This window comes from Alosa pseudoharengus, unplaced genomic scaffold, assembly GCF_046254945.1.
Source record: "Alosa pseudoharengus isolate Yale_2024_CS ecotype anadromous, Long Island Sound unplaced genomic scaffold, YU_APseudo_1.1 YU_APseudo_1.1_scf_9, whole genome shotgun sequence".
In the NCBI taxonomy this organism is placed as follows: domain Eukaryota; kingdom Metazoa; phylum Chordata; class Actinopteri; order Clupeiformes; family Clupeidae; genus Alosa; species Alosa pseudoharengus.
In genome coordinates this window covers 21,095,764-21,110,852 of record NW_027468881.1, presented here as the reverse complement: position 1 = coordinate 21,110,852, position 15,089 = coordinate 21,095,764, and the positions used below count along the sequence as shown (strand labels likewise).

Below are 15,089 nucleotides of genomic sequence, written 5' to 3'. Positions count from 1 at the left end.
GGGCAGCCCCTTGACATGTATCTCCATATCTCTAACATTATGATATATGTTAACAGGTAGTCATATTAGATGTGTAACGTGGAATATTAACGGCTGCGGAAGTCCTATCAAAAGGCGAAAGGTGTTATCTTATCTAAAACAAAAACAGGCAGATATAGCCTTTATACAAGAAAGTCATGTAAGGGATACAGAAGCGCTAAAATTCAAACGAGAATGGGTGGGACATGTTTTCCACTCTTCTTTCTCTAGCAAACAGAATGGAGTAGTCATTCTAATTAATAAGCACCTGAACTTTAATATAATATCAGAAACTAAGGACAAAGAGGGGAGAATGATATGTATTGAAGCACTTATTAATGGTGTAAAAGTAATTCTGTGCAGTGTATATGCACCAAATACTGCAGATGCAAGCTTTATCCATAATTTAAATACAATTTTGGGGAGTAAAAGTGGGCAAATAATCCTAGCCGGGGACTTTAACCAGGTTATGGATGGTGTTTTGGACAAGAGTAAATATCAGGGAATATCCATGCCAAAGGACAGGGCTGCCCTTCATATGCTGGTGGAGGATTTAGGTCTAAATGACATATGGAGATTAGTTAATCCAGGGGAAAGGGAATACATTTTCTTCTCGCATTCCCACAAATCCCATTCAAGTATAGACTTTTTCTTACTGTCACAAGATATTATTAATAAGATCATAAACTGTAAAATCGGACCAATTGCATTGTCAGATCATGCTACGGTTGAACTGGATATCATTCTAAACCCAGATATAGGTAGAAAAGGAAGATGGGGATTAAATACTTCATTATTACAGGACGAAACATTTAGCACAATGCTGGCCGAGGATCTGATCTCCTTTTTTGACTTAAACATAGGAAGCACAGAGAGATTATCCTCAGTTTGGGACGCGTCTAAGGCCTATATCCGAAGAAATGGACGTGCATCTAAAATGAAAAAGGAACGAAGAGAAATTCTCAGTGACCTAGAAATGAAAATATGTACTCTGGAAAAGAACCTAGCCAGGCAGTATTCAGACGAGCTATACCAGGAGATTTGTAAATATAAGTACCAGTTACATGACTTGTATAATAGAAAAGCTGAACATGCATTGTTCAGGTTACGGACAAGATTTTATGAAGGAGGCGAAAAAACAGGCAAACTTTTGTCTAGGCAGCTAAAACAACAGAATGCTGCTAACATAATTCCAGCAATTAAGAAAGGGGATAACATGGTCTCAACCACAAAATAAATAAATAGCGTCTTCCAAACATTCTATGAACAGCTATATACAGCCCCTTGTAATGCAGATGAAGAAAAATTAAACCAATTTTTTGCAAACATGGATCTCCCAACATTAGACGCATCACAAACAAAATAATTAGACCAACCCATTACTGAGGAAGAAGTGAGAAATGCAATATCGTCTATGAAACCTGGGAAATCCCCAGGTTCAGATGGACTCCCTATTGAATACTACAAGAAATTTGTAGATATGCTGGCTCCAATACTGACTGATGTTCTTGCTGAAGCATTTCAAGTCAATTGTCTGCCTAACTCATTTATGGAAGCGATTATAACACTATTACCTAAGAAAGATCGGGACACAACTGAGCCTGCAAACTTTAGACCAGTTAGTAGGGGTGTAAAGATTAACCGATACGTATCGGTATCTGTTTTTAACGTGTAAGATACGGCTACATCGATACGTGAAGCCCCGTATCGGAAAAAAACTGAAATGAACCTGTCGTTATATCGATTTACTTGTTATGAGTAGAAGGGGGTCACTTGCGCTTCAGCCTGGTTGGTGCTCGCGGAACAGGACGTAGAAGTCAAGAAGGGAGATCCAAGGTCTAACAGGAGCCAAGGAGCAGGATCGGAGCACTCAATGCTTTAACGTTTTTTTATTAGTGCAAACTGACTAACGTTTCGACGCTTTTTTTTTACTCTGAAGAAGACGCATGGGCGTCGAAACGTTAGTCAGTTTGCACTAATAAAAAAACGTTAAAGCATTGAGTGCTCCGGTCCTGCTCCTTGGCTCCTGTTAGACCTTGGATCTCCCTTCTTTACTTGTTATGAATCGGTGCACAACCTTTTCTGCTCGCTCAGACCAAAGATAATGAATGCGTAGCAAGATGGGTCGTCCTAGTTCATGTCTATGAGGGCAAAGTGGAGTTCAGTCAGAGGCGGGCTCTGGTTTAGTTCCCGTCTGCACAGGGGCGTGTCACTGACGTATGACTTACGTTTGAACGCCTCGGTTCTACGCCAGACAAGCCGGAGTACAAAATAAACTTGGTGTACACCTTTATTAATGTTGATTTTCTCCCGACTGGAGGGTCATACTATCACGACATTCTACTGAAATAGGGAGGAGGGTTTGGAAATCATGATACCGTGTCCGAAATGTGCATCCATTGCTCAGAAAAATAAGGCTTTGACAAATTCTGGGAAATTCTTGGATTCTGCCATAGACCTCAATGTTAAAAAGAGAGCCGATCACTGCATAAATGTGCGGGGGCGTGTACTGCTACCCTATTTGCATACATTTCCAGGGACAGGAAATGGCCTCTCATGAAGTATCTTCGTAATCAACCATCTTTGCTCAGACTCTCATTTACGTTCCAAGCACCGCGTTCACCCCACTTCCAGTTTTGAAACTATACGTGGCACGGAATTGTGGGTAATGCAGTTTGTTTTTGGTTACATTCATTGCCCAAAGTTGTCAAATTACCTCATTACCCATACATCTATTGCAACTTAAGCATGTGACAACTTGCACTCGGTCGGCTTTTGTTTTTCGAAATCCAGCGCGAAATTAAGCACTTATAGCATTCCTAAACAGCAACGATAGTCTGTAGAGTAGCCTTACCTTTGATGAAGGGATTTCCTTAATGTTAAATAATAATTTGGCCCTTGCTGCTAAAACGATGCATAAATTATTAGCCAATGAATTTGTTCATATTTACTCAGACTTGTGGCATTTTAGGTTTCTGCATTAGGTCTACTGTTGGAACAAAATAAGCCCAGAGAGTTCATTGATTTGTAAGCCTATTTTATTCTTGTAGGGTAGGCTAGGCCTATATGAGAAAAGGCCAAGAGTGTCTTAAGCACTGTTTTATTTTATTTCGGAATTGTCTTACCTCAACAAGGCTACAGCTCCATGAAAACAATCAGATATAACTATAAAATCTGTAAAGTCTATAAAAAAATATTTTTATGTTGTATTTGGCTGCTGTGTTTGACTGAAATGTAGACTATTCTTTTTTCATTTCAATACAGTATATGAAACAAACCTCAGTTTAGATAATCATATTCACACATTTTGTTTCCTAATTGACAACAATGACCATGATAATTGATAATATAAAATGAATGTGCACCTTGAGCAAATTATAAAAAATCTTTCAGAATGCTTTTCATTCTTGAACTGCATCGAATCGCATCGCATCGAATCGTACTGAATCGTTTTTTATAGACATGTATCTTTTCTTGTATCGAATCGTGCCCATGTATCTAGATGCAAATTGTATCGTCTTTTACATGAGAGATTCACACCCCTACCAGTTAGTCTTTTAAACGTGGACTGACTGCAATATATTTGCAAAAGTCTTAGCATCACGTTTGGAGAAGGTCTTACCTAAGACAATCCATAAAGATCAGGTAGGCTTTATAAAGGGAAGATCATCAGCTGACAATACAAGGAGATTAATGCATCTTATGTGGCTAAACTACTCTGGAAAGTACGCCAGGGGTGGCGGTATCACTGGACGCGCAGACAGTGTTCGACTTAGTTCAGTGGAATTTTTTGTTTAAAACTATGACAAATTTTGGCTTAGGCAAGGTCTTCAGAGCATGGGTTAGTTTGCTGTATCAGAACCCGAGAGCAGCAGTAATGACCAATGGTATGATGTCTCCATTTTTCGCAGTATCTAGGGGCACCCGCCAAGGTTGTCCACTGTCCCCATTGCTTTTTACCATGGTACTGGAACCTTTGGCTATTAAGATTAGGAAGGACCCAAATATCCTAGGGTTGAAAGGGGTAGACAAAGAGACAGAACAGACACTAATGCTGTATGCCGGTGACATTTTGTTATTAATGAGTGACCCATCCACTTCTTTACCACTACTGATGGAGGTAATAGAATCATACTCAATTGTTTCTGGCTAGGCTACAAAATAAACTGGGGAAAATCAGAGGCAATGGCAATAACAAGGACATGTTATTCTCACATGGTAACTGGTTTTGGTTTCAAATGGGTTCCTACAGGTATACCAAGTATCTTGGTGTGCGCTTGATTCAGAATTTAGAGGGGATTATGGCACTAAACTATGATCCCTTGCTGACAAAGATACAACATAATGTGGAAAAATGGAAGCACCTCAAACTACAGTAACTCTGTGGGGAAAGGTGAATGTAATCAAAATGGTTGTAGCTCCTTGCCCTTGAACATTCCAGACATAATTTTCAGGAGATATGACAACATTGTTAAGGACTTCCTGTGGGAAGGAAAAAGACCCCGCATTAAAATGAGTAAAATGTGTGCCTTGAAAGATAAAGGAGGACTTGGACTACCAGATGTGAACATGTATGACCTTTCTTTTGAAATGGCGCAGCTTGCAAAACACTGGAGAAATACTGACTCAGACCTGGACTGGGTCAAATTCGAACAGAGTCTGGCCTCTCCATGCAAGCCCTTAGACATTCTTTCACAACGCCCTGGACCGATACAGAAGCCAAACCCAGTGATCGACCCCTCGCGATATGTTTGGTGTAAAATCCATAAACTCCTCAAACTGTCACACTGTCACACTACTATGCATCATTGTGGAATAACCCGGCATTAGATGGTAACAATTTTTCGGGACTCCCGCGGGTCACGGTATTCCAGCGGGTTTCCCGCAGTACGGGAGTAAATTTCACTGTTGGTAACGTGATTGGGACGGGACAGGAAATAATAAACGGGAGCTGGCGGGAAGCCAGAGATTATTAACTTAAAAAAATGACGCTGCAATGCAGTGAGTGCGCCCAAAGAAGTGAGGCATTTCGTTTTAGAAAAGAGAACCAATTACAACCCACAATAGGCCTACGTTTGTTGTTGATTGGTAGCCTATCAGAGCAAGACAAGCAGCTGCCCTGTTCACAATCAATCAGCTTCAGCGATAGGCCCTAAGGCAAAATGGATGCAAAGAAACAGTTACAGGCGTCAGCAAAGGACAGCTCTATTCAATTGCACAAGCTGTCCGGGAAAGCAATTCTCGTTGAGATTCTCGTTCAATGTTGGGGCATGGCACCTCGACGATCGCATTCCTCAATATATTTATCGCATAACCCTGGCGGAACACAAAAAATTGTTTTGTTTACTCATATATGCTTCGCTGGTTTAACGTGATGAGAACGGTGCAAACTTAACTGATGGGATGAGATCTAACTATGAAATGATTTAAGCATAGCCTACAGCAAAGTCCTGTAAAATATGTAATTTTAATGTAGCCCAAAATGATCGGCTATTAAAGAAAAGTTAGACAAGGCTTTCTGCCCTAGCCTACCAAAATGTATGGTCACCGCACGCTACTGTAGCCTAACAGTCCGATAACTTTAGACATCAACATAGGGAGCGGGACGGGATTCGGGAGTCTTTCTCTCTTTTTTTGGGGGGGCTGTCACGTGATCGGGATATGACGGGAGTATTTGTGCGGGCTCGGGATGGGACGGGAGTGAAAATTGCTTCCCGTGTCACCCTCTAATTCGCATTGGAAAGAAAATGGTGTTTTGGAAACAGTGGCTTCTTAAACGTATAGAAACAGTGAAGGACATCTATGTGGATGGACAACTTATGTCATACTCTGACTTGGTGGGAAAATACAATATAGAAGTGAAAGGGCACTTTTGGAAATACTTGCAAATCAGACATTGTGTTGGAGACAAATTTAATTTCAATGAGAACCCTGTGCTTACTTACTTACAGCAACCACATATAGCCCATACTGCATCTGTGTGTTATAACTTAATCATTAATGTAACTGCAGATAATTGTTGTAGTTTGAAATTAATATGGCAGAGGGATTTAGGGGTTGACTTTGATCAAGGTGAATGGTTGAAGATTATGTCAAATGTGGGTAAAAACATCAGGGAAGCAAGAGGAAAATTTATCCACTATAAAGTGGTACACAGGTACTACTATACTCCTTTTAGACTTCATAGGATGGGTATTGCTGAAAATGGCTTATGTTGGAAGTGCAAGGAAAAAGATGGTAAATATCTCCATATGCTCTGGGAGTGTTCTTATGTTCACCCATTTTGGTGCAAAATCCTTGGAATATTAGAAGAATGGCTGGGTTTCTCATTGCCTGCTGATCCCAGACTTTGCTTACTTGGAGACAAGTCAGTGGTACCAAGCATATCAAAACAGGCATTCACTGTGGTAAAACTCTGCTGTATCACAACGTTAAGAATTATTCTACGTAATTGGAAGTGTGTTAAAACTTTGGAATTAAAAGACTGGGTCAATGCCGTAATTGAAGCAGCCTCTTATGAGAGCATGCTGAAAAGGCTGAATGATGAGAAACGAATGATCTGGGATGATTTCTGGGTACACATGAAAGGGACATAAGGTGTATCTGATGACAGCCATTATATTTCTATTTCCATTTATTATTACTGTTATTTTCTGGACCATATTTTCTGTTGGAGATGTCAAGGTGGCGTATAGGGAAACTATGTACAATAGGACAATGTAATGTACTGTGTGGACCTTTTTTGTGTGTGTTTAAAGTTTGATCAATAAAAAAAGTTGAATTAAAAAAAAAATATATATATACCTGAAAGTAGGGGTGGGCAATATATATCGTCTGCGTTAATATTGTGATTGCTGTTTTAACGATGTGCAAATTGACATTATCGAGTATTTTTAAATTACTTAGGGGGAAAACACTAGAAATTGCGCCTATACATTTACTAAAACCAGGAGGTGTATGCGAGAGAAGCCCCTGGCTGCAGCAGACCAAGTCACGTGATTAGTGGTCCACGTTGTCACACACACGCCTAATGTTTATTTTGTGCAGCTACTTTGTTCAAGTGGCATTGATGAGTTAGTCACGTTTTTTCCTACACGGTATTATATGTAAACATTAGGCTAGCCTTTGAGTATTTTAATAGTCAGTTATAAACAAAGAACTCTTCTGATGTTACCCTTTTGTAAATGGACTGAAGTTCGCTCTAAATATCAACTTTTATCGATTATGCTAACCGTTAGCATCTTTATGGGATTTCTCATACAGTACATTAGCCATAAGCTAATTCATTAGTTTATATTCTGTAAGGTCTACTTAGTTTTACAGTGAAACCTAAGTAAAGGTTTAGCTTCAGACTTTCTCTTGGGAAACTGTTCTATCTACAGTATCTTATCTTGGGAAACTGTTAATTCTATCTTCTCTAATGTAGCTGGCTAGACCATGTCATTGCCACACACAAAAGTGGGGGCAGAATTGGAAATGTGTCATAGAGTGACAATGCATTGGTTTGGTTAAAAAGTCACAGGTTAGGTTATTGGTTATTATTGTAATGATGTTATTCATAAATAATAAGCTGTAAAGTAACTCAGACTTTCAAGGATATCGACAAATTATCGTTATCGTCAAAATCACAAAAAATATTGAGATATTATTTTTTGTCCATATCGCCTACCCCTACCTGAAAGATAACCTGTTTATGATGCATCCTAAACACCGGGCTGGGACATTTCTGCTTGCTAAATAGGCTTTTCTGCTGTTGATTTGCTCAGTCCTTGGTGGCCCTGTCAGTGCTTTGTAAAATGTTGCATTAAGACCACAAAAAGTCTCAAAAAGCATCTGAGTTAATGTTTATTCCCAATCACCGACTAGGCTACTTCAATCCTCTATTTTCAAAGGTGTTTCAAGTAAGGAAGAGCCTGGCTCAAAATAAAGTAACTAGGGCTGAGACGACGTAATTGACTACATACTGTAAATTCGTCAAAGTGAATAATGTGTCAACTGCAATGTAGATTTTTTAACACACCCGTGATGATCTGCATCTCCATTTAAACCAAATCTTTTAGAGCGCACTTTGAGAGATGTATCCAGGGCAGGGCTGTACACATATTTGTGCACATGCTACAAAAATCATTCTGTGCGATGGATGCAGTGTTTCCTCTACGTTTATTTCAGCATGGCGGCCCGCCATGGTTTAATTAATACCACCACGGTATCAGAATCAGGGCAGACGCGCAATCAGGGCAGAGGTTATGGCCCGTCCAGTTTCACTTTACTTATTATATATTGTATTGATGTAGCCTATTTAAAACATTAACTTTCTTCTCAGTGTTTCCTTTTCATTTAGCGGTGCCACTGCTATAGAATTAGGGGAGACGCAAAATATTGTCCAGAAGCATAGTAGGCTAAATGCCCTCCGCTGGCTGCTGAAAATTGCAGTTTAACAATAAACAGCAATGCTAATCCGAGAGACTGAGACGCTTGTTTGTTTGTTTGAAGTGCATGTGTAGGGTGTGAGAGGGGAATCGATGTGCTTTGATTCTAGCTAGGCATGTGTGTGTGAAGTATCCAAACAATGACAACACTTTCATTATGGCTACTTTAGCCACAGACCATCAGCTACTGTATGTGCATGAACAGTCTAACACATTTCATGAAGACCCTTTTAGACATGCCAGTTATTTGAACCACTGGTTAGATGTAAAACTGCATTTCGTTTTAGACTACTGGTATTTAATTTGTCTGATTTCTAATTTGCATTGACAATAAAGTTAAATATCATATGAACTAAAGATTACTAAAATCTTGCATATGTAAAAGAAGAAACATTCACAAAAATCCATGGCATGACCTCTGTTCTTGATAGCTGTCGAAAACTGCATGGAACTGACAGGGATTGTTTTGTTTATAAATAAATTAATGAATTAATAAATAAATAAATAAATAATAAATAAATAAAACATTTTGCTGATACCTTCTGCTTTTCCCAAATACAATGTAGCCTACAGGTGTACATGACCTTTCATCATTCCAGTTGCAATGGATGAACTGTGATGAACTGCCCTAGTTGTGATTGTTTCGAGATTTTAAAGGTTTTATTAGCCTGGCTAACGTCAGACCTCATCTAATTGAGATGGGGTGTGGGAACTAGACATTCATTTTCTCGTATTTGAAACGTGGTTTACAAATGCCCAGAGCCTTTTATTGGGCGCTACGAATGTCTATCAAATGCGTCTGTACAAAGCGGCGTGTCGTCATCGTCTTGCTGCCCTCTCTCTGTTCTGTGATTGGTTCCTTCGTTGAGGTGAAAACGAAGTCTATAGAATCCAGGCTGCCTAGCAGCGTGAATAAAATCGCGCGTAAGGCAGCATGGGAAAACCCAGGCTAAGGTTTTATAACAATTGGCTAGTGCTACAAATCTATTCACCTTTTGCAACGCCAGTAAGCTACTTTCTGTACGGCCCGCACACACACAAGCAGGCATGCCAACCAAGCATACACAAAAGTTTCAAGAGGGAGGGATGGAGTAGTAGATGGAGACAATTGATTGATAAGTGTGATTTATTTTCTCGAACAGATGTACAGGACTGAGCGGCTGTCATATTTTGTACATCCAGTTATACAGCTACTTGCCAATAGGAAAAAATAAACTCCACATGATATGTCTCTTTACATTTATTTGTTACAGTTTAGTCATGCTTTGCTGAGAAACAAATTCAACCAAGCAGTGGAATAAGCACCATGCATGTAATGACCGCTGAAACATATAAAGACCGCTGTCAATGGCAACGGGTTTTGTGCTTCTGATCTTTCATAACACTCATTGAGTACCGAAGTCTGACGTAGCGTTTCCATGACGGCAGAATCACTGGATCTAAACAAACTTTCGAAGTGGCTTAAATAGCATTGAAGTTAGACATGTGGCATCATTTCTAGCTAATAAATTGTTTTAAATGTAGGATATAGCCATTTAAACGTGCTTTACCTGCTAGGCAGCAGCTTACCCACATAACACGGATTCCCTGGCAGGTGTAATATAAAGAAACAAAATGCCAGTGAATATTTCACATCTTCTCAAAGACTGGCGGCTGTTAAGAATGATGTTTTTTGCTTAAAAAATAAAGCCAAAATAAGTCTGTGAATTTAAAGATTTTAACCGGATGCTGTGAAGTTACATGCAGATCTCTTTTACAGAGGAAACCCATGCTAAAATAAAACTCTGTAGTCACGAATTTGATCGTGTTGGTATGAATATATGTTGTAGTATGTGATTCCTACAGTGTGAAAAATATATAGCCTACTAACATCTTAGAAACGTTGTAAAATTTACAACTTTTGGCAAACTTGAATCAAACATTCTTTAGAACACAGCTGATCAACCATTTGCTTTCACTTTTGAATTTGCTGGCCATATCACACTTGTATATTAATATGCCAAACACTTGTATATTAATATGCCAAACTTGCCAAACTGGTTAAGTTTCAATGAACTGTCACGTTGCATCCAAGCTGTAAAATGCAGACGTTCAGAACATAGCAACATTGTAGCATATGACGGAGGTGGATTTTAGCTAGTTGGATGAGGCCATCCTTAAAAATATTTTCGTTTGCCGTAACCCGACCGACCCTGTCAATTTAGAACCGACCCAAATATTTTTTTTTTCCCTTTTAGTCCAACCGACTTGCCGGTTGTAAACTTGCGTTAATACCGAACGATTGTTTTTTTTACTCTAAACAACCAATACAAATGCATGTTTTTTTTACTCTAAACAACCAATACAAATGCAATAAAATAATATTTATTTTAGTAGGCCTAAGTATTGTTGAATATAAATTGCCTGCAAACGCAGGCTTACTTAAATAAAACCCTGTGGCGTCATCTCTACACCATTGATTTTACGCATGTCACACTATGGCCTACGCTTCGTTTCATTCAACGCTTTTACTTACGAAGTTCTGGAAGAACTGTGCCCAGATCTTTTCCCATCCCTTCTCCCCCCTAGTCTAACGGTGACCGTGTCGAAGTATTGAAATTGGTTGTGGTCTATTCAGCATTTCTCAAAATATCTAATGTATAGAACGCCGGTCATTATTGGAAAAATAAGTCCCGACAGGGCGAACCGGACCCTGACGTGCAGCGGAGGGGTCTTGTTCCGCCCTGAAGGGACTTATTTCCCCAATAATGACCGGCGTTCTATACATTATCCCGCTTATTACACGGCTACTTGCCAAAACGAAACAATAAACTCCCCACGATGTGACTCTTTAGCCTACATAGCCTAGGCTATAGCCTATTTGTTACCGTTTCATCGTGGCTTTTGGTGAGAAACAAATAGTTCGACAACAGCACACGCTGAACTTGAATCAAACATTCTTTAAAACACAGCTGATCAACCGTCTGCTTTCACTTTTGAATGAAGTTCCAGTCCTTGCGTAGTGATATGAAAGATGTGAAATAGAAGCACAAAGCCCATTTTCCTTGACAGCGCTCTGTTATACTTAGCAACGGTCTGTTATTGAGAATTAGCAGACCACCGAACGTTGGGAAGGCCTATTCAAGTGAATGGAGCATTCTGCAGCATTATGAAGAGGGTTGTTTTAGGACATGTTTGAGCGTGCCTGTAGGCAGCCACTCTGACTAGTCAAAGGCGATTCAAAACGAGTCAGAAAAGTCGAGACAGGACCAATCGTCAAAATTCGGTGTCCACCCCTCTAGTTCATCCAAAACAAACCAGAAAAGGGACTCAAAGTGCTAAATACCAGAATTTTCCTTTAAAGAAAAGAAAAAGAGTTGAGTAGTGTTTACTGTTGAATGAGCCATTTGGAAAAATAAAGACACAGTTATACTCATTTACCATAACTATGTCTGAAAGAGTCAATAGAAAACACAATAAACAGAAGTCTAATAATATTGCAGTCAAGTTAAGGAGCTAAATTGAATGTAAGTCAAATATGTCTCAAACTAAAACCAAACCAGTTCCAAGCTAAATTAAGTTTTCAAATGACTAAATCAAAAATGAATGACGGCACCCAAAAGACGAAGGATACAACTAAATGTAATGATGTCTGCCCAAATACTACCCCAGCACCCAGCTGTGTTTTTATTTATTCATCGTCTGACGCTGCTTTGCCCAGCTGCCTTTGGCGTGACTAAGAGAGGAGGGAATGAGCGAAGGAGAGAGACAGAGAGGAAAGGAGAGAGGGAGAGAGGAGGGAATAACCGAGGGAGAGAGAGAGAAAAAAAAGGAGAGAGGACCAGGAAATGAGGAGGAGGAAGCAGCCCACAAACAGATGCTCCACTGAGCTGGCTGTGAAGGAGGTGGCCCTTTTGTTTGGGGGGAGGTGGGGGGGGGGGTGAAAAAAGAGAAGCCTTCTGCGACGCCGATAGCATTATTTAGTTGGACAAAAACGTCATGCAATGTGCAGTGTGTGACAAGATTGACCCACTTGCAGAAATTATACTGTAATAGTCTGTCAGGGTGCCATGATTGTGTGGGCTTTAGGGTTCTCACGCAATGTAATTAATTCAGTTGAGACCAGTTGCAAGACATTTTCATTTCATTTTCAAGGGAAGTATGGGTCAGTGTTATATAAAAGTTTAATCTACCAAGCTCATGTTTTTTTTATCAGATCTCTGCCTTCACTCTAACACCTATGCTGTTAAATGTGGTTTTTCAGAACTCTGCCTGTAGTACATCACCCAAAGACACAGTAGTAAGATGCACAGCACATGTTGTAGACAGCCTGTAGCAGAGGGTTAACAATGCACCTGGCTTAATGGGCCTCTCTGCTGAGCCAGAGTAGCTTTGTTTCCGATGGCAGGGTTTAGCTGCAATCTTGAGCACCTAGAGAAGGTGGAGGAGGGCTTTAGGCAGGTGGTGTGGACTGTGTGAGAGCCTGTGAGCCTCCTGAGAGCGCCTCTTAGATTACCCCGAGTGGAGGAATGGATGGAATCAATAGGGTGATGCAGCCGCAGATAGAGGCTCCTTTTTTCTCTCTCTGTCTCTGACAGAGATGGGATGCGCCGCGGCAGCAGAGAAATGAGGAAGAGCGTGGGCTTTATTTTTCGGTCTGCGCCTCATCCACCCGACCTCCCTCACCCGGACACGGCAGCCTGGAGTAAAACCCTTTCACAGCTCAGTGGACACACTCAAGAGTTTGCAATGGAGTTCGGCCTCTCGCCCGCGCAGACAAATCGATTTCATCCCCCCACCCTTCCATACCCTCCTTTTTTCAACAATAGTTACTTCAAAACACCCAGATGATTCTCTTCCTGCTATTTACTTGATCCAAAAGCAATCTTGACTCAAAAGCTTAACCAAACCTTTGCATGCCTCTTGTACAGTGACTATAAAAAGTATTCACCACCCCTTGGATATTGCTTTAATAAATGGAATCTTTGTCAATTTAATTCAGCCTTTTTTTACAATAATTTACAAAATTCCCCTCTTTAATGTCAAAGTGAATGGAATTTTTTTAATTAAATTAATTTAAAAATATATAACGCAAAATAAGCATAAATGATGGCATAAATAGTAAATAGTGAAATGGAGATCGCCTGAGTACAGTGAAAGTGTATAGTATAGTAATATAAAGACACCTGCATCTGGAAGCCCCAGTCACTGGTCAATCAGTATTCCTGACTATAATTCCTCCATGAAGACAAAAAAATACTCCAAACAACTCTAAGAAAAGGTTAGTGAATTTTTTGTCAATTATTGTAAAAAAAAAGGCCCAATTAAATTGATAAAGTCATTAAATTGATCAAGTGATTAAATTGAACAGTAAACGTTGAAATATCCAAGGGGGGTGAATACGTTTTATAGGCACTAGTGTACACCTTGTCTTTACATGTACATTCAAAGCATCTCATCAGAAGGGCTTTTAGTGCATGACCCAATTGACATGAAGACACTGTAAGTGCAAGGAGCTGATTGGGTCCTTCAGAGTGCCAGGGAACCAGATGCATGCATCAGAAGAAAGGAAAAAAAAACTAACAAAAAAAGAAGAGAGTCATTTCTTGCCCACTGGTGAATCTGTCTATGCCCATTTGCCATCTGAGTGGGGAGGGAGGGAGGTCATTCTCTGGGGTAGCAGACGTCTGGCGTACACGGGGACTACTTTCAAGAGCCGATGGAGGCAGACGGAAGTGAAGGGGATTCAGGGATTAAAATACTGTCACAATCAATGAGGAGATTTTTGGCTGGATGGTGTTTTGAAGTAGTGTCTCGACTGAAGTGTGGTAATGGCTGCCGCTGTGTCTGGCTGCTGCAGAGGGAGAGGTTTTCTTCTGAGCAATTGGAGGAAATAAATTTAATGTGTCATTTTTGGCAGCCAAAAGGAGTAAATGTCTGTTCAAAGGATAAAGGTTGAAATGAACTTTGGAAACTCCGTCTATCAGAACTAGTGCTTGGATTGTCAAATTATTTACAGTGTTCAGTGCAGATAAACTGTGGACAGCTATGTTTATTGATTGAGTAACATCTTGTTTGTAGGCACTGTGTCGTTACATTGTAATTACTAGTGCAGTGCCCGTTCAAACATGCTATTCCTGTAGCCCAATTACATGCCTGCAGGTAAGCCTACTTTAAAAATAGGATGATAGGGAAAAACATAATTCCAGGTAACCATTTAATAATACAATATAATAATATAATAAATGTGAAGTGAGCAGAATTTAAGCATGGCTGCATGTGACACTTTTTGTGGAATGATGCATCATCATATGAAATTTGCAACGGTGTGAAAAACAGTTTATAGGTGGCCTATACATGTAAGTGACATCACACTCTGTCTGCCACTCATTGCTTGTCTCTGGTTATGCTTTGCATGTGTGGCATTCTGAGACGTTCTTTAATTCGGGACCATTATCGCTCGTTTCAATTTAGGACCTTGCAGTCGGAATTGTCGTTTGTTTATTCAAAGTCTAAAGACAGTCCAAAGTAGCCTGGGCTATTCGAAGTGTCCGTTTATTGCACATAATTTTTACGTCATTTTGAAGAGCCACTGCATACCTGTGTGTGTTGGCGTGTTGTTGCAAAATCCGCGAAGTCATTTTATGCAAGCAAACCGCATAC

At 40.0% G+C, this 15,089-nt stretch overlaps 1 protein-coding gene across 1 annotated transcript in view; it reads left to right on the top strand.

Annotated features, from left to right (window-relative positions):
• The window catches only part of oprl1 (opiate receptor-like 1), a 41,727-nt gene that overhangs the window by 24,506 nt on the left and 2,132 nt on the right, over positions 1–15,089 (top strand). Inside the window, exon 4 of the mRNA XM_076275753.1 lies at positions 2,167–2,172. Within this exon, the coding sequence (XP_076131868.1) occupies positions 2,167–2,172 (6 nt within the window). The remainder of the gene's footprint in view (positions 1–2,166; positions 2,173–15,089) is intronic.